Here is a 26,845-nt window from a genome sequence, read left to right as displayed (position 1 = left end):
TTGGATGAAGAAATCACTGCGGTCAATTCTTGAAGAGAAATCGGGAGAAGCAATCTAAATATATATTAGGTCCTACAGCTGTGTTTGAGGTTAGATAGGTACTATCTGAGGACAGGAGGTCATGAATTTTGCCTCTAATAGTTAGAATTTTGTCATTAAAAAAGCTCATAAAATCATTACTGCTAAGGGCTAAAGGAATACAAGGCTCAATAGAGCTCTGACTCTCAGTCAGCCTGGCTACAGTGCTGAAAAGAAACCTGGGGTTGTTCTTATTGTCTTCTATTAGAGCTGAGTAATAGTTTGCTCTGGCATTGTGGAGGCCCCTTTTATAAGTTTTGAGACTGTCTGTCCAGATTAAACGAGATTCTTCCAGTTTGGTTAATCGCCAATTCCTTTCAAATTTTCGCGACATTTGTTTTAACTTACAGGTTTGACAGTTATACCAAGGAGCGAATTTTCTTTGCTTTTTTAACTTCTTTTTAAGAGGAGCTACAGAGTCAAGTGTTGTTCGCAGCGAGCCTACAGCGCTATCAACAAAATGATCAAAGTCGGTACAGGAAACCTCTGTTACTGAAGGACTTGGTATTGAATTTAATGACGGAGTAATCTTTTCCTTAAATTTTGCGACAGCACTATCTGATAAACATCTAGTATAGTAACTGTTGCTGAGTGGCGTGTGATCGAGTAAAAAGAAATCAAAAGTAATCAGATAATGATCCGATAGCGAGGGATTCTGTGGAAAGACTTTTAGGTTATCAATTTCAATTCTATACGTCAGAACTAGATCGAGGGTATGGTTAAAACAGTGAGTGGGTTCATGTACACCCTGACTGAAGCCAATGGAGTCTAATAATGAGATAAACGCGGTAGCCAGGGAGTCATTATCAAGGTCGACATGAATGTTAAAATCGCCTACAATAATAACTTTATCTGATTTAAGAACTAAACTGGATAAAAACTCTGAGAATTCAGATACAAATTCAGAATACGGGCCAGGAGCACGGTACACTATAACAAATAAAAGTGGCTGCGAGGTTTTCCAGGTCGGATGTAAAAGACTAAGAACGAGGCTTTCAAATGAATTAAAATCTAGTTTAGGTTTAGGGCTGATTAACAGGCTAGAGTTAAAAATGGCTGCAACTCCCCCTCCTCGGCCGCTGCCTCGAGGAATGTGGGTATTACTATGACTGGGAGGAGTGGACTCATTTAGACTGACATATTCATCTGGACACAGCCAGGTTTCAGTGAGACTGAGTAAATCAATATGATTATCTGATATTAATTCGTTTACTAACACTGCTTTAGACGATAGAGACCTGATATTCAACAGTCCGCATTTAATTCTCCTGTTTTGTCTTTCTGTCACAGAAGAGGTTTTAATTTTTATGAGGTTGTTATGCACAGCTCCTCTTTGTTTAATTTTAGATTTAAATAATTTAGGTGGTCGGGGGACAGACACCGTTTGTATAAAACTATGAAAACTATGGCTGGGTAACTGAACTAGAAGCTCAGAGAGGCGTTTAGGACTGCGACTCTGAGTCCTGAGTCTTTAAAATCCTACTGTTGGATGTAACCCTTGAGACAGACTAACCAGTGTCCCCAGGTGTGTGTCATTAACCCTTGAGACAGACTAACCAGTGTCCCCAGGTGTGTGTCATTAACCCTTGGAACAGACTAACCAGTGTCCCCAGGTGTGTGTCATTAACCCTTGAGACAGACTAACCAGTGTCCCCAGGTGTGTGTCATTAACCCTTGAGACAGACTAACCAGTGTTCCCAGGTGTGTGTCATTAACCCTTGGGACAGACTAACCAGTGTCCCCAGGTGTGTGTCATTAACCCTTGGGACAGACTAACCAGTGTCCCCAGGTGTGTGTGTCATTAACCCTTGGGACAGACTAACCAGTGTCCCCAGGTGTGTGTCATTAACCCTTGGAACAGACTAACCAGTGTCCCCAGGTGTGTGTCATTAACCCTTGGAACAGACTAACCAGTGTCCCCAGGTGTGTGTCATTAACCCTTGAGACAGACTAACCAGTGTCCCCAGGTGTGTGTCATTAACCCTTGGAACAGACTAACGAGTGAATAGAGTGTGTGCACTTACGTGTGATCTTGCAAGTGTAGTTAAAGGTGATGTCATCATCTCTGCTGCTGCTCTCCAGCTGCTGCTGCTCCTCCAATAGAGCCACACCCACCAGGTGAAGCACCTGGACACACAGAACAGGAAGTACATGCACAGTTAATCATGCTGACATCATACAGGAGTATAAATACCCCCCCCCCCCGCCTGTCTGTCTGATTGTGTCTCACCCTCTGCAGCATGGACTCAGTCCAGCCCCCCCCACTGGGCTCCACGGCCCACTGCAGCACAGCGCCCTCTACAGCCAACAGGACGTCACACTGCAGCAGGTTTACCAGGCTGCCGAACAGAGGACAGAGAGGGGGAGGGAGAGGGGGGGGGAGGGCTGCAGACACACACACACACACACACACACGTTAGCAATGTGACATCATCACTCAGGTTACTTGCTGTTCCTGTGTCTCACTGTTTACCTGTGTCCTCTCCGTTCTGTCTCCTCAGTTTCCTCTGAGCTTCCTCAGCCTGCAACACACCACACTCTGTTACCACGACGACACACCTGTCAACACCTGTGTGTGTGTGTGTGTGTGTGTGTGTGTACGTGTGCATGTACCTTGGACTGGTCAGCTCTGCTGTAGTGATGAAAGTACAGGTTAAAGTGTTTGTTCCACTCAGGACGAAGCTCGTACAGACCTCTACCTGTTACACCTGGTTTCCTGTTCACACACACACACACACACACACACACACACACACACACAGTCAGTACTGACAGCAGTATTCAGGTGACCATGTGCATTTAAGGTGGAGATGTTAGAGAAACTAACTTGAATGAAGCCACAGTGTCAATGACTCTCTCCAGACCTGTCTCCTTATTACCCTGAAATATGACAAGAGAGACATTAACTGGAGGCGGACGGACGGACAGACACATGGACAGACAGACACACGTACAAGCACACAGACAGACAGACACACAGACAGACAGACAGACACACGTACACGGACAGACAGACAGACAGACAGACAGACAGACAGAGAGGTGTCTCACGTTCTCTGGCAGAGCTTTAACCAGCTCACTGTGAGCCATGGGTCTGATGGACAGCTGGTGGATGATTTCTCTTCTGACCTCATCAAAGGGCTCCACCTGTCCCACACCTGACACATACCGCTCACCTGCACGCACGCACACACACACATACATACACACAGACTTCATCACTGTCCATCCCATATTTCCACCTGTCTAACACGTCTCCATGGTAACCATGTCTCTGATGGTGTGAGTGACACTGTTTAAATAACGTTTCGGACTGACCGATGACCATGATGATGAGATGAAGCATCTCCTCGATCAGAGTGTTGTTCTGCTGGACCACATCCTGTCAGACATACAGTAGAGTCACAGTAGAGTCACAGTAGAATCACAGTAGACTGACAGCAGAGTCAGAGTAGAATCACAGTAGAGTCACAGTAGAGTCAAAGTAGAGTCACAGTAGAATCACAGTAGAATCACAGTAGAGTCACAGTAGAATCACAGTAGACTGACAGCAGAGTCAGAGTAGAATCACAGTATAGTCACAGTAGAGTCAAAGTAGGATCACAGTAGAGTCACAGTAGACTGACAGCAAAGTCAGAGTAGAATCACAGTAGAATCACAGTAGAGTCACAGTAGAGTCAAAGTGGGGTCACAGTAGAGTCACAGTAGAATCACAGTAGACTGACAGTAGAGTCACAGTAGAATCACAGTAGAGTCACAGTAGACTGACAGCAGAGTCAGAGTAGAATCACAGTAGAATCACAGTAGAGTCACAGTAGAGTCAAAGTAGGGTGACAGTAGAGTCACAGTAGAGTCACAGTAGACTGACAGCAGAGTCAGAGTAGAATCACAGTAGAATCACAGTAGAGTCACAGTAGAGTCAAAGTAGGGTCACAGTAGAGTCACAGTAGACTGACAGCAGAGTCAGAGTAGAATCACAGTAGAGTCACAGTAGAGTCAAAGTAGAATCACAGTAGGGTCACAGTAGACTGACAGTAGAATCACAGTAGAGTCACAGTAGAGTCACAGTAGAGTCACAGCAAGGTCAGAGTAGAATCACAGTAGAGTCACAGTAGAGTCAAAGTAGGGTCACAGTAGAGTCACAGTAGACTGACAGCAGAGTCAGAGTAGAATCACAGTAGAGTCACAGTAGAGTCAAAGTAGAGTCACAGTAGAATCACAGTAGAGTCACAGTAGAATCACAGTAGAATCACAGTAGAGTCACAGTAGACTGACAGCAGAGTCAGAGTAGAATCAGAGTAGAATCACAGTAGAGTCAAAGTAGGGTCACAGTAGAATCACAGTAGACTGACAGCAGAGTCAGAGTAGAATCACAGTAGAGTCACAGTAGAGTCAAAGTAGGGTCACAGTAGAATCACAGTAGAGTGACAGTAGAGTCACAGTAGGGTCACAGTAGAGTCACAGTAGAATCACAGTAGGGTCACAGTAGACTGACAGTAGAGTCACAGTAGAATCACAGTAGAGTCACAGTAGACTGACAGCAGAGTCAGAGTAGAATCACAGTAGAGTCAAAGTAGGGTCACAGTAGAATCACAGTAGAGTGACAGTAGAGTCACAGTAGAGTCACAGTAGAATCACAGTAGGGTCACAGTAGAATCACAGTAGAGTGACAGTAGAGTCATAGTAGAATCACAGTAGGGCCATAGTGGAATCACAGTAGAGTGACAGTAGAGTCACAGTAGGGTCACAGTAGAGTCATAGTAGCATGCACCTGGGCACAGAGCACCAGGCAGCGGAGAGTCATGAGTAGGGTCTGAGTAAAGTCACACACACACACACACACACACACATGTTAGCAGTGATGGAATGATACAGTTTACATGTGATGATGATGATGTAGACCATAGAGGAAGTCATAGAGTGACAGTAGAGTCACAGTAGAACTATAGTGAAGTCACAGTAGAGTCATAGTAAAGTCACAGTAGAGTGACAGTTTTCTAAATAAATAGAGTGACAGTAGAATCCTCCTCCTCCTCCTCCTCACTCACAGTAGTCATAGTAGAATCACAGTAGACTAGCAGTAGAATCAGCACAGACCTTGTTGGCCTCTCTCCTCCTCCTCCTCCTCCTCCTTCCCTTCCTCCATGCGGAGCTGAAGATGTGAAACAGTTCCTCCTCAATCCTCCTGGTCCTCCTATCCATCATGGATGCCCCCGCCTACACATAAACAAACAAACAACAATCAATAAACACCCTCAGGAGACCCCACACACCAAATAAACAAACAGCTGTTGCTGTTGTTGTTGTTGTTGTTTGTACCTGCAGCATGATGATGTCCTTATCAAACATCTCCACTCTGCACTTCACGTTGTGATAATAATAAATCTGAAACAAACAAACAAACAAACAAACAGAGGAGATGGCAGTTGCTGTTAGCGTCAAACACAGGGGACCTGCTGGATGAGTATTATGGGATGTCTGATCAGGACTCACCTGGTTGATTAGAGAGAAGCCGTTCCTCCTCCACATCCCAGCATGCACCTGGGCACAGAGCACCAGGCAGCGACATCCTCTGATGAGGACTGACCACACCCTCTCTGCACACACACACACACACACACACATGTTAGCAGTGATGGAATGATACAGTTTACATGTGATGATGATGATGTCACTGACCAGAGGAAGCTGCTCGGGGAAACGAGACGCCACTTCAGTCCTACTGAGGAGAACATGGAGACCTGAGGAGGAAACACATCAGCGTTTTATTTGTTTTCTAAATAAATAACACATCCCTCTGACCACCTCTCTCTCCTCACCTCTCTCCTCCCCTCTCCTCCTCTCTCTTCCTTCCTCCTCCGCTCTGACCATCCTCTCTCCCCTCTCTTGACCACACACCCTCTCCACACTCTCTCCTCTCCTCCTCTCTCCACTCTCTCTGCCTCCACCTCCTTCCACACTCTCCTCCTCACACCCTCCTCCTCCTCCTCCACACTCTCTCTCCACACCCTCCTCCTCCTCTCCCACATTCTCCTCCTCCTCCTCCCCTTCCTCCTCCGCTTCCTCCTCCTCCACCTCCTCCTCCTCCTCGTCCCTCTGAATGCAGTGCAGCTCCGAACTGTCATTTATCTTTAATTACCACAGACAAGCCACAGGAGACATAAACGTTTTCTCAGATTATTTCAGCGTTAGCGTGCTCTCAGTTTATGATTGTCTGGCGTTTATGAATGTGTCTACAATCAGACCTGAGTTTCCTGCAGCATTCATGAATCTGACAAAGGATTTTATTACCAGGGATTTTAACATGCAGATCTGCTTTACTGATGATTCATCAATCAGACCCTCTGACTCCACGCTCAGCTCAGGGTGCAGAAAACATCAGGAACTCCACCAGGACACCGCCGCCGAGCTGACCACATCCTCTCTGACCACACCCTCTCTGACCACACTCTCTCTGACCACATCCTCTCTGACCACACCCTCTCTGACCACACCCTCTCTGACCACACTCTCTCTGACCACACCCTCTGACCACACTCTCTCTGACCACACCCTCTCTGACCACACCCTCTCTGACCACACTCTCTCTGACCACACCCTCTGACCACACTCTCTCTGACCACACCCTCTCTGACCACACCCTCTCTGACCACACTCTCTCTGACCACACCCTCTGACCACACTCTCTCTGACCACATCCTCTCTGACCACACTCTCTCTGACCACACCCTCTGACCACACTCTCTCTGACCACATCCTCTCTGACCACACTCTCTCTGACCACACCCTCTGACCACACTCTCTCTGACCACACCCTCTGACCACACTCTCTCTGACCACACCCTCTCTGACCACACCCTCTCTGACCACACCCTCTCTGACCACACTCTCTCTGACCACACACCCTCTGACCACACTCTCTCTGACCACACCCTCTCTGACCACACCCTCTGACCACACTCTCTCTGACCACACACCCTCTGACCACACCCTCTCTGGCCACACACCCTCTCTGACCACACTCTCTCTGACCACACCCTCTGACCACACTCTCTCTGACCACACCCTCTCTGACCACACTCTCTGAGATCACTCTCTCTGACCACATTCTCTCTGATCACTCTCTCTGACCACACTCTCTCTGACCACACCCTCTGACCACACTCTCTCTGACCACACCCTCTCTGACCACACTCTCTCTGACCACACCCTCTCTGACCACACTCTCTGAGATCACTCTCTCTGACCACATTCTCTCTGACCACACTCTCTGTGATCACTCTCTCTGACCACACTCTCTGACCACACTCTCTCTGACCACACCCTCTCTGACCACACTCTGTGATCACTCTCTCTGACCACACACTCTCTGACCACACTCTCTCTGACCACACCCTCTCTGACCACACTCTCTCTGCCCACACACCCTCTGACCACACTCTCTCTGGCCACACACCCTCTCTGACCACACCCTCTGACCACACTCTCTGACCACACTCTCTGACCACACTCTCTGAGATCACTCTCTCTGACCACACTCTCTCTGACCACATCCTCTCTGACCACACTCTGTGATCACTCTCTCTGACCACATCCTCTCTGACCACACTCTGTGATCACTCTCTCTGACCACACTCTGTGATCACTCTCTCTGACCACATCCTCTCTGACCACACTCTGTGATCACTCTCTCTGACCACACTCTGTGATCACTCTCTCTGACCACATCCTCTCTGACCACACTCTGTGATCACTCTCTCTGACCACATCCTCTCTGACCACACTCTCTCTGACCACACTCTCTCTGACCACACTCTGTGATCACTCTCTCTGACCACATCCTCTCTGACCACACTCTGTGATCACTCTCTCTGACCACACTCTCTCTGACCACACTCTCTCTGACCACACTCAATTCAATAAGCTTTATTGGCATGACTGTAGATTAACAATATTGCCAAAGACATTAAAAATTTACAAATAAAGTACAATAATAAAAGTAAGTCAGAAAACTATAAAAAAGATTAAATATATGATATATAATACAAAATACACCAATCTACAATACAATACACCAATATATAATATAGGGAAAAAAATGAATAAAGAAAAATGTAGATTGTGAGTTACAAGGACTGTAAATATAGACAGGTGTGTCAGGTGTTGTGATGGTTGTCCCTCAGGCTGTGGCATAACCTGACATATGTTGCTGCTGCTAAGCTGCTGACTCTGTTCTCTCCAAGGATGTGTTGCATTTTAGTTTGATCAGGCAGAGAATCAAAGTTAGTGACTTTATGTTTTATTTTTGAGAGGAAGTCAGCTCTGATGTGTTCATACTTGCTGCAGTGCAACAGGAAGTGTGTCTGCCCGTCTCTATGGCCAAGCTGTGGTCACTGAGTCTGTACATGGTCAAAGTCTTCCTCAGTTTCTCATCAGTCACGGTGCTCAGATATTCTGCCACCGTGTACTGTCTATTTAGAGCCAAATAACACTGAAGTTTGCTTTGCGTTTTTGTGGTCGATGTCCAATAGTTAATGTAATGTTCTTTTTGTTTCTCTATAATTTGGTGGGTCCAGATTGTGTGAGGGCTGTGCTGAGGTCTTGTGTTGTTAGAGGAGCTGAGCCTCAGGACTAGCTGGCTGAGGGGGCTCTTCTCCATGTTCTCCTCTTGGCATTGCAGAGCTTTGTAGTGGTAGGAGTCACTTGTTTTAAGGTGTTTATAAAATTTGATGGCTCTTTTTGAATTCTAATTAAAAGGGGAATTGGCCTAGCTCAGCTCGGCACCCGTTGTTGGGGGTGTTCCTGTGCACTCTCAGGATGCTCTTGCAAATCTCTGTATGCAGGATTGCGATGGGGTGTTGGTCCCATTTTTCAAAATCTGGATATGCAAGAGGACCCCACCTCACTACCATACAGAATAATTGGTTCAATTATAGATTTGAATATTTTGAGCCAGATTCTAATGGGCATATTAATGTTTGAAGATTTCTTTATAGCATAGAAAGCCCTTCTTCCCTTCTCTCTGAGATCATCAACAGCCAGGTTAAAGTTTCCCGTGGACGTGATGTGTAGTCCTAAGTATGTGTAGTCGTGTGTGTGCTCCACCTCATGAGAGCCCAGGAAAAACCTGGTTTGGTCTCCCTGACCCCTGGGTCGTTTCTGGAATATCATAATTTTGGTTTTGTCCAGATTAACTGTCAGGGCCCAGGTCTGACAGAAGGTTTGCAGATGATCCAGTTGCTGTTGTAGTGCTTCATGTGATGGAGCCAGCAATATGAGATCATCTGCAAACAGTAGGCATTTAACCTGTGTGTCAGACAGAGTGAGACCAGGGATGTCAGATAGTTCTAGTGATTTGGCCAATTCATCGATATAAATGTTGAAGAGGGTGGGACTGAGACTGCAGCCCTGTTTTACTCCTCTACTCTGGGGGAAGAAATCTGTTTCCATGTTGTTTTAACAGCACATTTCATATGACTGTACATGGTTTTGATGATGTCATAGACCTTCCCCTACACCCTTCTCAATTAATTTTAAGAACAGTCCATCATGCCAAATTGAGTCGAATGCTTTTTGAAGTCTACAAACAAGAGAAGATCTTCCTCTTGTTTTGCTGGACGCCTTTATTAATGAGGGTGTGAAGGGTGTAGATATGGTCTGTTGTTCTATGTTTGGGTGTGAATCCTATCTGGCTCTTGCTCAGGACATCATGTTCTCTGGGGAAGTCTTGCAGTCGGCTGTTTAGGATGCTGCAGAACAACTTCCCAGGTTGCTGCTGACACAGATGCCTCGGTAATTGTTTGGGTCGAATTTGTTTCCACTTTTAAAGATTGGTGTGATGATTCCTTCACTCCAGAGGTCAGGGAAATGTCCGACACCCAGAATAAGGTTAAATAATTTTAATATGGCAATGTTAAATTTATGGTCATCAAATTTTAGCATTTCATTTAAAATGCCATCAGGACCGCTGGCTTTCTTTGGCTGCAGTGCCTGGATTTTAGCCAGCAGCTCTGCTTCAGTAATTTGGTAGTCTAGGGGGTTCTGGTTGTCTTTAATGACTGATTCTAAAATTTGTAACTTGTTGAGGAGATTGTTTTGGGCGAATTCAGGGAACAGCAGTATACAGACTTTCAAAGTGATTTTTCCAGATGTCATCATTTTGAATAGCCAATTCTTCTTTTTGTGGTTTGCTGAAAGAGTGCCATTTCTTCCAGAAGTCACTAGAGTCAATGGACTCTTCAATTATTTATAACTGATGCCTCACATGCTGTTCTTTTTTAGTTCTGAGTGTTTTTCTGTATACTCTCAGTGTTTCCCAGTACTGGAGGCGGAGCTCAGGGTTGTCAGGTTGTCTGTGTTTTTGATTTGACACATTTCTGAGAGTTTTTCTCAGTTGTCTGCATTCTGTGTCAAACCACGTCATTGGTTGGGTCTTTTGGTCTGTGGTGCTGGCGCTTTTCAGACTGGATAAGTCTGCCACATGGTCAAATATGTTGTAGATGTCCTGTACAGCCTGTCTGAGGCCGTCCTGATTGAGGGGATACGAGGTGGAAAGAAAACAGTCTAAATGGGACTGAAAGACTGGATTTTTGATTGCTGTCTGGTATTTGTCTTTGCTTTTGTTTGTCCATTTATAAGGTTGTTTTCTGTAGGTCAGATTGCAGGGTTCTACTGTGTGAGGGTCGTTTGTTGTCGTTTTAATGTAGAGTGTGATTTTACTATGGTCTGATAAGGGGGTTAAGGGGCTGACTGTAAATGCTCTCAGGTAGAAGGGGTCTAGGTCGGTGATGCCATAGTCTACTGTGCTGTTGCCAAGAGGAGAGCTATGAGTGTAAAGACCGAATGAGTCCCCTCGAAGCCGACCGTTAACCATGTACAGACCCAATGTTCGGCAGAGCTGTAACAGTTGCTGCCCACTTTTATTGACAGTTTTGTCAAAGTTGTTTCTGGGGGGTTGTGTAGGGTGGGTGATGGTTACTTGACCAGGTATATGTTTGTCTCCCTGTGTGCTGATAAAGTCTGGTTCTGTACCAGTCCTGGCATTCAGGTCTCCACAGATCAGTACACTTCCCTGGGCCTGGAAGTAACTAATCTCATCTTCGAGAATGGAGAAACTGTCTTCATTAAAATAAGGGGATTGTGATGGGGGGATATATGCTGCACACAGGAATACATCTTTATCTGTGGTGATAAGGTCTTTTTTTGATTTTGAGCCAAATTGAAAATTCTCCTTTTTTGATTAATTCAATGTATTGTACAAGGTTTGCCTTATACCAGATCAGCATTCCCCCTGAATCCCTTCCTTGTGTTACTCCCTTTAGTTTGGTGGACGGGGACATTATCTCCATGTAGCCTGAGGGACAACCAGTGGAGACATCTCCTCTACACCAAGTCTCTTACAATATAAACACATCTGCATTTTCTAACTCTCTAATAAAGTCTGAGGTCCTGCTCTTAAGGCCAAGAGCAGAAGATCTCAGACCATGAACATTCAAACAAGAGATGACAAAAGATTTAGATTTCATTTAAAACTCAAAAGGCTGCATTTGGTGATCAAAATGATATAAACTACTAAGTCAAAGAAAATAATTTAAGAGTATCTACATGACATATTATAAAAGGTAACAAATCAATAACTGGTATATTAAATAATCAATACTTATGTACAGTGTAAATGTCCTTTTTTTTTTTTTTTTTTTTAAGCTGTATGAGCACAAGAAATACTCTAATAATAATTCATACAGTGTCTATTGTGGTACCTGTCCAATCAGATGAGAGCAAAGCAGGCTGAGCATCTGCTGAATGTCCCTCAGTTCATTGTGTGGGGGGGTGGTTAAGGTTGGTTCTGCTGCTCTCCGGACCACCTGGGCATAACTCAGTGGGCCAGGGTGTGGCTCTTGTCGCTGTGGTTGGGGTGGGGCCCCTAGGGACAGGAGGGACTGTGGTCTGGCTTGAGGGGGATCATGGTTGCCTTTGTGGGGTCTGATTTGGACATGATGTGGGTGGGGCTGAGGGTGGTCTTGTCTCCATTGTGTTGGTCTGGATGTTGGTTGAGGATGTCTTGGTGTTCTGTGGGGTTGTGGGCTGATGTGCTCTTTCTGCGGGCCGTGGATTGGTCTCTGTTGAGAGCGACGCTTTTCAGTGTTTGGGCAAAGATGGGGACTGTGCTTTTAAACAGATGGACGTGGTCGAGAGACAGCTGATGTCCAGGGTGGGGTGGTGGGCTAGGTGGACATTGGGTCTCTGTGCACAGTCTCTGGACAGGCTGCTGTTGATCCTGTGGATGGTGTCAGGGTGGAAGTCTTTCCTTGGGAGCAGAGTGGATATGACCACTCTGCTGTTGGGGAAGGTGGTGGAGGCTTTCTCTGTCACTCTCTTGAGTGACTCTGACACCCTCTCCTGCTGGCTCCGCAGATCATTGGTGCCAGTGTGGATGATGATGTGACTCGGAGATCCAAGCCGCTCCTCTGACAGCAGGTCTATGGCATGGTGGGTGTTTGGACACCAGATTTTAGCCACTTTGTGGGTGGGGAAAAGTTTCTTTTCATTTAGGAATTTTCCATTGGAGTCAATAAGGAGGACAATGTCTGTCTTCTCTCTCTGTTGTGCTGGTCTGGTGGAATGAGGGGAGGTGCTGGTCTGTGGGCTGGATGTGGAGCTGGGGGTGGAGGTAGGTTCTTGGATTGGTGGGTCCTGGCTGCTCACAGGGTCCTGGTTGTGGTCTAGTTTTTCATCCAGGTCCTGTGTAGCTCCACCTCTCTCCTGAGGCTGTTCTGACAGAGTGGTGAGTGCTCTGCTGTGCTCCTCTCTCTCTCCTCTGAGCTCCTCCACCTCCTTTGACAGAGAGGTAAGTTCTCTCCTGTGCTCCTCTCTCTCTCTCCTCTGAGCTCCTTCACCTCCTTTGAGAGAGAGGTAAGTTCTTTCCTGTGCTCCTCTCTCTCTCCTCTGAGCTCCTTCACCTCCTTTGACAGAGAGGTAAGTTCTCTCCTGTGCTCCTCTCTCTCTCTCCTCTGAGCTCCTCCACCTCCTTTGAGAGAGAGGTAAGTTCTTTCCTGTGCTCCTCTCTCTCTCCTCTGAGCTCCTTCACCTCCTCTGTCAGAGCTGTCAGTGCTGCTAGACGCTGCTCTCTGTCCTGATGCAGCTCTCTGATCTCAGTCCTGAGCAGGCTCAGCTCTCTCCTGCAGCTGTCCCTGTCCTGCCTCAGCATGCCCAGCTCTGTGCTGATGGTACAGGGATCAGGCTGAGCTGTGGTGGGCTGGCATGGCTGTTGGCTGATCAGCTCTCTCAGTTGTACAAGTTCTCTCTCCAGCTCTGTGAATTTCACCTTCAGTTCGGTGATGGTGCGGTTCAGCTGGGGGTCCTGGACCTGCTCTGGGCTGGTGGGCTCCTTCTCTTCAGGGGGCTGTTCAGTAGTTAGGCAGCTGGGAGCTGGGAGCTGGGAACTGTGAGTGGAGCTAGATCTCTCCTGCTGGGCTCTTTCCTTTATAAGGAGGAAGTCCATCTCAAACAGTCTGAGGTTCCCCTGCACTATGATAGTCCCATTCTTGTATAAGTTTACTGTCATCATGAAATGTTATATTTTCTTTCTGATCAGCTGTTGCTTGACCTTTTTTTTGTTGCTGGTTGGACAGTTAGGCTAACTGTCAGTTTGGCAGTTGGTTCCGTTGTTTTCCAGTCTATCACTGTTTTCTGAGGTTTTTGCTGTTTTTTTTTCCTTCTTGGTAGATTTTTTTTAAAAAACAACAGTTTTCTCTTCTGTTTTCTTCCAGCTCTTAGAAGAATAGTAGTTTATCTCACTTTAAAACATCCAAAAAAGCAAAAATATTCAGGAGCTCATGTTCATGCTCATCTTCATGGAATCTCTCTCTGACCACTCTCTCTGACCACCCTCTCTGACCACACCCTCTCTGACCACACTCTCTCTGACCACACTCTCTGACCACTCTCTCTGACCACACTCTCTGACCACTCTCTCTGACCACACTCTCTGACCACACTCTCTGACCACTCTCTCTGACCACACTCTCTGACCACACCCTCTCTGACCACACTCTCTCTGACCACACTCTCTCTGACCACACTCTCTGACCACCCTCTCTCTGACCACACTCTCTGACCACACTCTCTGACCACCCTCTCTCTGACCACACTCTCTGACCACCCTCTATCTGACCACACCCTCTCTGACCACACTCTCTGACCACCCTCTCTGACCACCCTCTCTCTGACCACACTCTCTCTGACCACACTCTCTCTGACCACACTCTCTGACCACACTCTCTGACCACACTCTCTCTGACCACCCTCTCTGACCACCCTCTCTGACCACACCCTCTCTGACCACACCCTCTCTGACCACACTCTCTCTGACCACACCCTCTCTGACCACACTCTCTGACCACACTCTCTCTGACCACACTCTCTGACCACTCTCTCTGACCACACTCTCTGACCACACTCTCTGACCACACTCTCTCTGACCACACTCTCTGACCACACTCTCTGACCACTCTCTCTGACCACACTCTCTCTGACCACACTCTCTGACCACACTCTCTGACCACACTCTCTCTGACCACACTCTCTGACCACTCTCTCTGACCACACTCTCTGACCACACTCTCTGACCACACTCTCTGACCACTCTCTCTGACCACACTCTCTGACCACACTCTCTGACCACACTCTCTGACCACACTCTCTGACCACTCTCTCTGACCACACTCTCTGACCACACTCTCTGACCACTCTCTCTGACCACCCTCTCTGACCACACTCTCTCTGACCACTCTCTCTGACCACACTCTCTGACCACACTCTCTGACCACACTCTCTGACCACACTCTCTCTGACCACACTCTCTCTGACCACACTCTCTGACCACACTCTCTCTGACCACACTCTCTCTGACCACACTCTCTCTGACCACACTCTCTGACCACACTCTCTGACCACACTCTCTCTGACCACACTCTCTGACCACACTCTCTCTGACCACACTCTCTGACCACACTCTCTGACCACACTCTCTCTGACCACACTCTCTGACCACACTCTCTGACCACACTCTCTGACCACACTCTCTGACCACACTCTCTCTGACCACACTCTCTGACCACACTCTCTGACCACACTCTCTGACCACACTCTCTGACCACACTCTCTCTGACCACACTCTCTCTGACCACACTCTCTGACCACACCCTCTCTGACCACACTCTCTCTGACCACACTCTCTGACCACACTCTCTCTGACCACACTCTCTCTGACCACACTCTCTGACCACACTCTCTCTGACCACACTCTCTCTGACCATGCCCTCTCTGAACAACTCATCTGGGTTAGGTCACAGAACGCCGTCAGTGTGGTGTAACGCTGTGCTGTCCGCCACAGACATTTACACAATGTCACAGATAAACATGGGTAAATGCGTGAAAAAAAAATCATCACATATCACCTCTGATGATGGTTTATTCATTTAAAAACACACTGTGCTCGTTTAACACACTATTTCATGTAGTTTTTATCTGCTGGATGGTCGCGTAGAGGAGTATAGCGCGACAAAAATAGAAGAGCCGCTGTAATTGATTAACAGGGGGGCGAGCTGCTACAGGACTTGTGCTGCAGACGTGTCACACCGCTGAGCCCGGCCGTACGGTCCCTTGCCGCCTCCTGCATACCTTGCTCTCAAATGACTGTGCGTACTTGTTGTAGACTTGTGATACGCAGGCTTTGCCTCACAGAGTTTGCACTGCACCTCATTTTCGTTTATGTTGTCGAAGTTGTTCCACACGGAACTTTTTGATGACTGTAGTAGTCTCTACATGTTTCTCCTGTTTGTAGAAGAGCATCAAACGAGCTGGTAGCCCATCTCACATCGCTGTAGCAATCCTATACTGCCCTCGTGCGGTTAGGAGCTGAATTACATGTCAAATAAAGGGGGGAAATAAGACGGCGAATAGTAATAGTTGCATTAAAAAAATCGACTTTTCAAAATAATATGACTATTCAAAAATTCGAAAATTGTGACCCATCCCTACCAGCAACCACTACCACCAGTTTCTCCTTCATCGTTTGCTGACTGTAAACTTGTTGTCATGACCACCACAGAAGGCCCGCCTCTCAAATCAGTCTGACCCTGCAGACACTCCGGGTCAAACTGAGACCACACTCTTCTATGACGCTCAGTATCTTAACCAGTCGGTTAAGTCGGTTTGTGCTACAGCAAACAGACAGTGAGACTTGTTGTTTTGTTGTCAGTTCAGAGGGGGGAGGAGTCAGCAGTCAGTGATGTCATCAACCAGCATTATAACCTGCTGTAAATCATTTGGACCCTGACAGGTCCTACAGAACCTGAAGCTGATTGGTCTGACAGTCTGAGGAACACTCACCTGCCAGCAGTCTGCAGAGTGGCAGGTGAATGGACACTTTGTCCTGAGACACCTGGTACCTGAACGTCTCCACGCTGTGACCCGCCAGGTTCAAGCTGATTGGCTGCTCACCGTCTGGGAGGCCGCTGTGACAGTGACTGAGCGCGCTCAGACACTTCTTATAGGCCTCGATAAGCACGTGCTCCTGAAACACACACACACACACACACACACACACACACACAGGTCAGATCAGAAAGCTGCTCTTGATTGGTCAGAATTTCCAGTGTTTCCCCTACCATTATATAAGGGAGGTCATCTAAGGTCACCTTTCCCATGGAACAGGTCTATACCTTGTCCTTTTATTAAACTAACTAAACAGCCTTATTTATCTTATTTACATGACAGCATGTCATCTCTGTCTCTACATTGTCACGCATTTACAATTTTCCTCTGCTCTCTGTATCACGCACGCACGCACGCACGCACGCACACACACACACGCGCACACACACACACACACACACACACACACACACAAGAGAGCGCTGTTCGGGCTGCATTTTCCTGACCGGACCTGACCTGGGTCCAAGACAATTATAACCGAGTCCAGCCCAAACCCGCAGCACGGCACACTCAATGGAGCTGAGCCTGTGTTGCGTTCAGGTGCTGTCACATAAATAACAAATTCCAGCACTTAAACAGACCATAGCACAGCACAGCAGCCTGTCAAGTGGGCTGAACCTGAGCAAAACTTTTGATTTCTTATCTGATCCCCGCTGTAAACCTAGGGGAAACACTGGTCCATGTGGGACAAATCCAGGAAGTAAACAAAACGTTGAAGAAGAGTACACTTGCAAAAGGTCAGAACACGTTCTCACCACAAACCAACTGCACCAGAGTTCGTTTGTACCCGGACCAAGACCACCTCTTCTTCAAGAAGGTCTTGGTCCGGTTGTTTTGGTGTATTCACACCTGCACAAACCAACCTGGCCAAACAAGACAGTTATGGACGCAGGGGGAACAAAGGGTACAGACTATGCAGTATTAGTGCACAGTGTGTAGTATCAGTGTGTAGTATCAGTGTGCAGTATTAGTGCACAGTGTGTAGTATCAGTGTGTAGTATCAGTGTGCAGTATTAGTGCACAGTGTGTAGTATCAGTGTGCAGTATTAGTGCACAGTGTGTAGTATCAGTGTGTAGTATCAGTGTGCAGTATTAGTGCACAGTGTGTAGTATTAGTGCACAGTGTGTAGTATTAGCACAGTGTGTAGTACCAGTGTGTAGTATTAACACAATGTGTAGTATCAGTACAATGTGTAGTATCAGTGTGTAGTATCAGTGTGCAGTATTAGTGCACAGTGTGTAGTATTAGTGCACAGTGTGTAGTATTAGCACAGTGTGTAGTACCAGTGTGTAGTATTAACACAATGTGTAGTATCAGTACAATGTGTAGTATCAGTACAGTAGGGCTGTCAAAATTGCTCAAAAATGACGTTCGAATATTCCTTCTAAAAATAAATCACAGGTTTGAACCATTCAAAAATTTTTTTTCACAATATGTCCACAAGAGGGCAAACTATTACAAGGAAACATACCTGTATATGTATTAATACAAGGAAACTAACTACTTGTAAATATTTTTATTGCTACATAAATGTCTTTGAAAACATTTACATACCTACACATTAAAACACATAAAACAATTGCCTAAAACATTACATTATAAACGACTGCGGACCTCTCGCTCCCCCCCCCGACCTGTCAGGCCACACCGCCCGTGGAAGCGCTGTGAATAGCCTCGAAGCGCCTTGAGCGAAGCCAGTTTCCTTTCGGCGCCCATGTTAACCCATTGTGTCATCCACACCGGCTGTGCTGCGCAGCTCTGTGGCCGCTCCCACCTCCCACTCACAAAGAGGACAGCTGCGGTGTTTTTTTTTTTTCCCTCTACAACTGAATATCAATTTTCACATTTGAAGGTCCATTTTTTTCAAATTCAAATTTAAATTCGAATTAAGAATATTCACTGACAGCCCTACAGTACAGTGTGTAGTACCAGCACAGTGTGTAGTACCAGCACAGTGTGTAGTATCAGTGTGTAGTACCAGCACAGTGTGTAGTATCAGCACAGTGTGTAGTACCAGCACAGTGTGTAGTACCAGCACAGTGTGTAGTATCAGTGTGTAGTATTAGCACAGTGTGTAGTATCAGCACAGTGTGTAGTATCAGTGTGTAGTATTAGCACAGTGTGTAGTATCAGCACAGTGTGTAGTATCAGTGTGTAGTATCAGCACAGTGTGTAGTATCAGCACAGTGTGTAGTACCAGCACAGTGTGTAGTATCAGTACAGTGTGTAGTATCAGTGTGTAGTATCAGCACAGTGTGTAGTATCAGCACAGTGTGTAGTATCAGTACAGTGTGTAGTATCAGTGTGTAGTACCAGCACAGTGTGTAGTATCAGCACAATGTGTAGTATTAGCACAGTGTGTAGTATCAGCACAGTGTGTAGTATCAGCACAGTGTGTAGTATCAGTGTGTAGTATCAGCACAATGTGTAGTATTAGCACAGTGTGTAGTATCAGCACAGTGTGTAGTATCAGCACAGTGTGTGGTATTAGCACAGTGTGTAGTATCAGCACAGTGTGTAGTATCAGCACAGTGTGTAGTATCAGTGTGTAGTATCAGCACAGTGTGTAGTATCAGCACAGTGTGTAGTATCAGCACAGTGTGTGGTATTAGCACAATGTGTGGTATTAGCATAATGTGTGGTATTAGCACAGTGTGTGGTATTAGCATAATGTGTGGTATTAGCACAGTGTGTGGTATTAGCATAATGTGTGGTATTAGCACAGTGTGTGGTATTAGCATAATGTGTGGTATTAGCATAATGTGTGGTATTAGCATAATGTGTGGTATTAGCATAATGTGTAGTATTAGCACAATGTGTCGTATCAGCACAGTGTGTGGTATTAGCATAATGTGTAGTATTAGCACAATGTGTGGTATTAACAGTGTGTAGTATTAGCACAGTGTGTAGTATTAACAGTGTGTAGTATTAGGACAGTGTGTAATATTAACAGAGTGTGTAGTATTAGTACAATGTGCAGTATTAGCACAGTCTGTAGTATTAGTACAATGTGTAGTGTTATTACACAGTGTGTAGTATTAGTACACAGTGTGTAGTGTGGTGTGTTGTCCAGTCTTACGTCCGTGGAGCACCACTCCTGGATCATGGAGATGATGTGAGTCAGTTTCATCTGCAGAGTGAACGCTGCCTCCCACTCAGGCTCCATCTCTATATGCTGTCCCACCTGTCTCACCACCGGGTCCATACCCTGAGACACAGAGACAGACACACAGGGTCAGAGACAGAGACAGACCTGTGCAGGTACAGGTGTGTCCTGTCTCCAGGTGTGCCTTACCTGCATACACTTGAGCAGCTCCAGAAAAGCGTCCAGACCTTCTACAAACTTGATTCGGAGCTGTTGGCTCCACTCAGAGGGACGACTGATGAGGACGTACCTGGACACATAGACACACCGTCAACCTGTTGTCCAACTCAGCAACTCGTCTCCGTGTCTTCAGAGGCTTTATGTCATTGTTTGTTTGTTCCTGGTTTTTGTGATCATTTAAAGGATAACTTTGGTATTTTTCAACCTGGGCTCTATTTCCCCATGTGTATGTGTGCGTATGATTCATAGGTACAACTCGTTCTAAAATCGGTTCAGTATTGAGGCCGGATGCAGCCGGCAGCCGCGAGGTAGATATGGGGGCAAATGCGTCCCGTATAAGTTTGTGCATTAAAAGTGCTTTGTTTTGCCACTGACCGGTTCAGATTGCCAGTGCTATCTCTGGAAATAGCATACTAAGCATTTCCCTGACTTGCTCTGGGCTGTGACGTCATCTCGCGAGAGCTTTGCTTGTTGCTGGAAGAAAACAGAGGAGCCATGCTGAGCGCCGCTCAGAGTGGCGCTGGTTGTCCCGGAGTTGAGAGTTTTACTGTATTGGTATCATGGCTGCATATTTACCCGATTTCGAGAATGAAGATGAGCCCTTTTATTACGATGGCCGTCCGTACTTATTTGAGCCCGAGTATATGGACGAGGAGCTCCAACAAATTGAAGAGCAGACGAGGATAGAGACAGAGGGCCAACGAGCAGACGAGGGTGAAGCAGCGGCTGCACGAACGTGAATCTCTGAGGACTGGTGGTACTCCTGTGGTTGCTGTGACTCCATGCCCACAGAGGAAGAATGTCTGTGTTGCAACGAGTGGGACCTGCTGCCCAATATTCATGGTCTCAATGTGTCCTGGGACGAGACAGAAACTACCAAACACTGTGTAACTATGATGGAGGATTTCCCTCCTCTGATCAACAGGGCAGTGCTGGATACCTTTTTTCATGTGCCCAAAATAAACTGGAGGAGGCGGCCATGTAATACTGATACCTAGAATTGTCTCCGAGACGCACATTTACTGTTGCATACTTTGCCCTCGTATATTGTACCCTGTTTTCTCCCGGCAACAAGCAATCAATCAATTTATTCATAAAGCCCAATATCACAAAACACAATTTGCCTCACAGGCAAAGCTCTCGTGAGACGACGTCACAGCCGGGAGGAAGTGAAGGGTCAGGGAAACGCTTAGTATGCTATTTCCAGAGATAGCACTGGTGATCTGAACCGGTCAGTGGCGAAAAAAAGCACTTCTAATGCACAAACTTATACGGGACGCATTTCCCCCATATCTACCTCGCGGCTCCCGGCTGCATCCGCCTCCCTCAATACTGAACCAATTTTAAAACGAGTTGTACCTATGAATCATACGCACACATACACATGGGGAAATAGGGCCCAGATTGAAAAATACCAAAGTTATTGTTTCTGATTGATCTCTGACGTGCTGACGTATTGCGGTAAGCGAGTTGTGTCATTTCCGGTGTTTCTGTGACAGCGTCTCTGTACTGCTCTGGTGGATTCTACTAGCCTGCTTTCTCACTTCAGTTGCTTTAACGTTGCTTTAACCTCTACTTCAAGTCTTAACCCACACTGGTTCTGTTTAAGCACTTAACGTTATAGCTCTCCTCCTTTCTACGACTTTCTCGCTAATCTCTTAGCTGTTGTTTGCACGTTACCAGCCTTGGTAGCTACATTAGCTTTACAGTTAGCGATGGCTTCTCCCTCTGCTCTCTCTTGCCCGGTGTGCCAAATGTTCAGTTATGCCTCTGCCTCCTTTAGCGACAGTGGTAATTGTAACAAGTGTAGCTTATTTGCTGCGTTGGAGGCGAGGCTTAGTGAATTAGAAGCGCGGCTCCGCACCATGGAAAACCATTCAGTAGCTGCGGTAGTTAGCCAGCCCCCTGTAGCCGGTGCGGAGCCACATAGCATAGCCTTAGCCTCTGCTAACTGTCCTCCGGTAACTCTCGTTCAGCCGGGAGGTTGGGTTCTGATTCGCCAGAAGCACAGCTCCAAGCCGAAGCCCACGGCTCACCACCAGCCTGTTCACGTTTCCAACCGCTTTTCCCCACTCAGTGACACACCCGCTGAGGATAAAACTCTGGTTATTGGCAGCTCTATTCTGAGAAACATGAAGTTAGCAGCACCAGCGACCATAGTCAAATGTATCCCTGGGGCCAGAGCGGGCGACATTGAATCAAATTTAAAGCTGCTGGCTAAAGCTAAACGTAGATTCAGTAAGATTGTTATTCACGTCGGCGACAATGACACCCGGTTACGCCAATCAGAGGTCACTAAAATTAAAATTGCCTCAGTGTGTGAATATGCAAAAACGATGTCGGACTCCGTAGTTTTCTCTGGACCCCTCCCAAATCTGACCAGTGATGACATGTTTAGCCGCATGTCAACATTTAACCGCTGGCTGTCCAGGTGGTGTCCAGCAAACGATGTGGGTTTCGTTAATAATTGGCAAACTTTCTGGGGAAAACCTGGTCTTATTAGGAGAGACGGCATTCATCCCACTTTGGATGGAGCTGCTCTCATTTCTAGGAACCTGGCAAACTAGTAATTTAAATCCCTGACAACCCAGAGTTGAGACCAGGACTCGGAGACGCAGTCCTATACGCCTCTCTGAGCTTCTAGTTCAGTTACCCAGCCATAGTTTTAATAGTTTTATACAAACGGTGTCTGTCCCCCGACCACCTAAATTATTTAAATCTAAAATTAAACAAAGAGGAGTTGTGCATAACAACCTCATAAAAATTAAAACCTCTTCTGTGACAGAAAGACAAAACAGGAGAATTAAATGCGGACTGTTGAATATCAGGTCTCTACCGTCTAAAGCAGTGTTAGTAAACGAATTAATATCAGATAATCATATTGATTTACTCAGTCTCACTGAAACCTGGCTGTGTCCAGATGAATATGTCAGTCTAAATGAGTCCACTCCTCCCAGTCATAGTAATACCCACATTCCTCGAGGGAGCGGCCGAGGAGGGGGAGTTGCAGCCATTTTTAACTCTAGTCTGTTAATCAGCCCTAAACCTAAACTAGATTATAATTCATTTGAAAGCCTCGTTCTTAGTCTTTTACATCCGACCTGGAAAACCTCGCAGCCACTTTTATTTGTTATAGTGTACCGTGCTCCTGGCCCGTATTCTGAATTTGTATCTGAATTCTCAGAGTTTTTATCCAGTTTAGTTCTTAAATCAGATAAAGTTATTATTGTAGGCGATTTTAACATTCATGTTGATAATGACTCCTGGCTACCGCGTTATCTCATTATTAGACTCCATTGGCTTCAGTCAGGGTGTACATGAACCCACTCACTGTTTTAACCATACCCTCGATCTAGTTCTGACGTATGGAATTGAAATTGATAACCTAAAAGTCTTTCCACAGAATCCTCGTCGGATCATTATCTGATTACTTTTGATTTCTTTTTACTCGATTACACGCCACTCAGCAACAGTTACTATACTAGATGTTTATCAGATAGTGCTGTCGCATAAAATTTAAGGAAAAGATTACTCCGTCATTAAATTCAATACCAAGTCCCTCAGTAACAGAGGTTTCCTGTACCGACTTTGATCATTTTGTTGATAGCGCTGTAGGCTCGCTGCGAACAACACTTGACTCTGTAGCTCCTCTTAAAAAGAAGTTAGAAAAGCAAAGAAAATTCGCTCCTTGGTATCACTCTCAAACCCGTAAGTTAAAACAAATGTCGCGAAAATTTGAAAGGAATTGGCGATTAACCAAACTGGAAGAATCTCGTTTAATCTGGACAGACAGTCTCAAAACTTATAAGAGGGGCCTCCGCAATGCCAGAGCAAACTATTACTCAGCTCTAATAGAAGACAATAAGAACAACCCCAGGTTTCTTTTCAGCACTGTAGCCAGGCTGACTGAGAGTCAGAGCTCTATTGAGCCTTGTATTCCTTTAGCCCTTAGCAGTAATGATTTTATGAGCTTTTTTAATGACAAAATTCTAACTATTAGAGGCAAAATTCATGACCTCCTGCCCTTAGATAGTACCTATCTAACCTCAAACACAGCTGTAAATTCTAATATATATTTAGATTGCTTCTCCCCAATTTCTCTTCAAGAATTGACTGCAGTGATTTCTTCATCTAAATCATCAACGTGTCTCTTAGACCCCATCCCAACTAGGCTACTTAAGGAGGTCTTTCCTTTAGTTAACACTCATATATTAGATATGATCAATATATCCTTATTAACAGGCTATGTACCACAGTCTTTTAAGGTAGCTGTAATTAAACCTCTACTAAAAAAGCCCACCCTGGATCCAGAGGTGTTAGCCAACTATAGACCAATATCTAATCTTCCCTTTATGTCAAAGATCCTTGAGAAAGTAGTCGCAGACCAGCTGTGTGATTTTCTCCATGATAATAATTTATTTGAGGAATTTCAGTCAGGATTTAGAGTGCATCATAGCACTGAGACAGCTCTAGTTAAAATTACAAATGACCTTCTGATTGCTTCAGACAAAGGACTTGTCTCTGTACTTGTTTTATTAGATCTTAGTGCGCTTGACACAACTGACCATCAAATTCTACTGCAGAGACTGATCACTTAATTGGCTTAAAAGGTTCAGCACTAAGCTGGTTTAAATCTTATTTATCTGATCGTTTTCAGTTTGTTCACGTTCATAATGAATCATCCTTATGTACTAAAGTTTGTTTTGGAGTTCCGCAAGGTTCTGTGCTCGACCAATCCTGTTTATTCTATATATGCTTCCTTTAGGTAACATCATTAGAAATCACTCTATAAATTTCCATTGTTATGCGGATGATACTCAGTTGTATTTATCAATGAAGCCAGAAGAAAGTAATCAATTAACTAAACTCCATAATTGCCTTAAAGACATAAAACTTGATGAGCACCAATTTCCTGATGTTAAATTCAGACAAAACTGAAGTTATTGTTCTTGGCCCCAAACAACTCAGAGACTCTTTATCTGATGACATAGTTTCTCTAGATGGCATTGCTCTGGCCTCTGCCACTACCGTAAGAAACCTCGGAGTAATATTTGATCAAGATTTGTCTTTTAATTCTCATTTAAAGCAAACCTCACGGACTGCATTTTTTCATCTGCGAAAAAATTAGGCCTATCCTGACCCGAAAAGATGCAGAAAAATTGGTCCACGCTTTTGTTACCTCAAGGCTGGATTACTGTAACTCCCTATTATCAGGTAGCTCTAGTAAGTCCTTAAAAACTCTCCAGCTAATTCAGAATGCAGCAGCACGTGTACTAACAGGAACTAAGAAACAACATCATATTTCTCCTGTTTTAGCTTCTCTGCACTGGCTCCCTGTAAAATCCAGAATTGAATTTAAAATCCTACTGTTAACTTATAAAGCTCTAAATGGTCAAGCTCCGTCATATCTTAGAGAGCTCATAGTGCCTAATTATCCCACCAGAACACTGCGCTCGGAGAACGCAGGGTTACTCGTGGTCCCTAAAGTCTCCAAAAGTAGATCAGGAGCCAGAGCCTTCAGCTATCAGGCTCCTCTCCTGTGGAATCATCTTCCTGTTACGGTCCGGGAGGCAGACACCGTCTCCACATTTAAGACTAGACTTAAGACTTTCCTCTTTGATAAAGCTTATAGTTAGGGCTGGCTCAGGCTTGCCCTGTACCAGCCCCTGGTTAGGCTGACTTAGGCCTAGTCTGCTGGAGGACCCCTCTATAATACACCGGGCACCTTCTCTCTCTCTCTCTCTCTCTCTCGTATTCTATTACTGCATCTTGCTAACTCGGCCATTCTGGATGTCACTAACTCGGCTTCTTCTCCGGAGCCTTTGTGCTCCACTGTCTCTCAGATTAACTCATATCACAGCGGTGCCTGGACAGCATGACGTGTGTGGTTGTGCTGCTGCCGTGGTCCTGCCAGATGCCTCCTGCTGCTGCTGCTGCCATCATTAGTCATTAGTCATACTTCTACTGTTATTATACACATATGACTATTGTCACACATGTATACTGCCAGATATTAATATATACTTTCAACATATTGTACCACAGTAGCCAGAACTATAACTATAATATTATTACTTTCAATAATGTTGTTGTAAGATACTGTCATTACCTGCATCTCTCTCTCTCTCTCTCTCTCTCTCTCTCTCTCTCTCTCTGTCTCATTGTGTCATGTGGATTACTGTTAATTTATTATGTTGATCTGTTCTGTACGACATCTATTGCACGTCTGTCCGTCCTGGAAGAGGGATCCCTCCTCAGTTGCTCTTCCTGAGGTTTCTACTGTTTTTTCCCCGTTAAAGGGTTTTTTGGGGAGTTTTTCCTGATCAGCTGTGAGGGTCATAAGGACAGAGGGATGTCGTATGCTGTAAAGCCCTGTGAGGGCTTTATAAATAAAATTGAATTGAACTGAATTATCCTTTTACATGTGACTACATATGATCCTCCCTCATTACATCTGACACACCCACTGGGGAAAACCTTTAACAAATGGTATGTAACCAGTGTGTGACTGATCCTAACTTGAGGTCTCCGATGAGGCTCTGGACCCGTCCGAACTTGAAGGCCTGCTGGGCGGTGTAACGGTCGAACTGGAAGCGTCCCTGCAGGTCTCTGTGACGGAGGTGATCCACAAACGTCCTGATGATGGTGGTCATCAGGTTCTCCTCCACCATCAGCATCCGAGCCTGCCACACACACACACACACACACACACACACACACACACACACACAGACAGACACACAAAGACACACAGACAGACACACACACAAACACACACACACACACACACACACACACACACACACACACACACACACACACACACACACACACACACACACACACACACACACACACACACACACACACACACACACACACACACACACACACACACACACACACACACACACACACACCAAGACAGAACACAGCCGGTCCTT

General features: G+C 45.8%; 1 protein-coding gene across 1 annotated transcript in view; it reads right to left on the bottom strand.

Moving 5' to 3' along the window:
* The window catches only part of ubr2 (ubiquitin protein ligase E3 component n-recognin 2), an 81,412-nt gene that overhangs the window by 21,785 nt on the left and 32,782 nt on the right, over positions 1-26,845 (bottom strand). The window contains exons 12-26 of the mRNA XM_049600968.1: positions 26,421-26,584; positions 19,872-19,971; positions 19,656-19,784; positions 16,471-16,654; positions 5,754-5,819; positions 5,572-5,675; positions 5,398-5,463; positions 5,176-5,295; positions 3,397-3,460; positions 3,130-3,254; positions 2,906-2,958; positions 2,692-2,794; positions 2,552-2,600; positions 2,309-2,463; positions 2,103-2,205 (exon numbers count right to left, since the gene is read on the bottom strand). Of these exons, the coding sequence (XP_049456925.1) occupies positions 2,103-2,205; positions 2,309-2,463; positions 2,552-2,600; positions 2,692-2,794; positions 2,906-2,958; positions 3,130-3,254; positions 3,397-3,460; positions 5,176-5,295; positions 5,398-5,463; positions 5,572-5,675; positions 5,754-5,819; positions 16,471-16,654; positions 19,656-19,784; positions 19,872-19,971; positions 26,421-26,584 (1,585 nt within the window). The remainder of the gene's footprint in view (positions 1-2,102; positions 2,206-2,308; positions 2,464-2,551; positions 2,601-2,691; positions 2,795-2,905; positions 2,959-3,129; positions 3,255-3,396; positions 3,461-5,175; positions 5,296-5,397; positions 5,464-5,571; positions 5,676-5,753; positions 5,820-16,470; positions 16,655-19,655; positions 19,785-19,871; positions 19,972-26,420; positions 26,585-26,845) is intronic.

Source organism: Epinephelus fuscoguttatus, linkage group LG16 (genome assembly GCF_011397635.1).
Source record: "Epinephelus fuscoguttatus linkage group LG16, E.fuscoguttatus.final_Chr_v1".
In the NCBI taxonomy this organism is placed as follows: domain Eukaryota; kingdom Metazoa; phylum Chordata; class Actinopteri; order Perciformes; family Serranidae; genus Epinephelus; species Epinephelus fuscoguttatus.
This window is presented reverse-complemented; position numbering and strand designations above follow the sequence as displayed.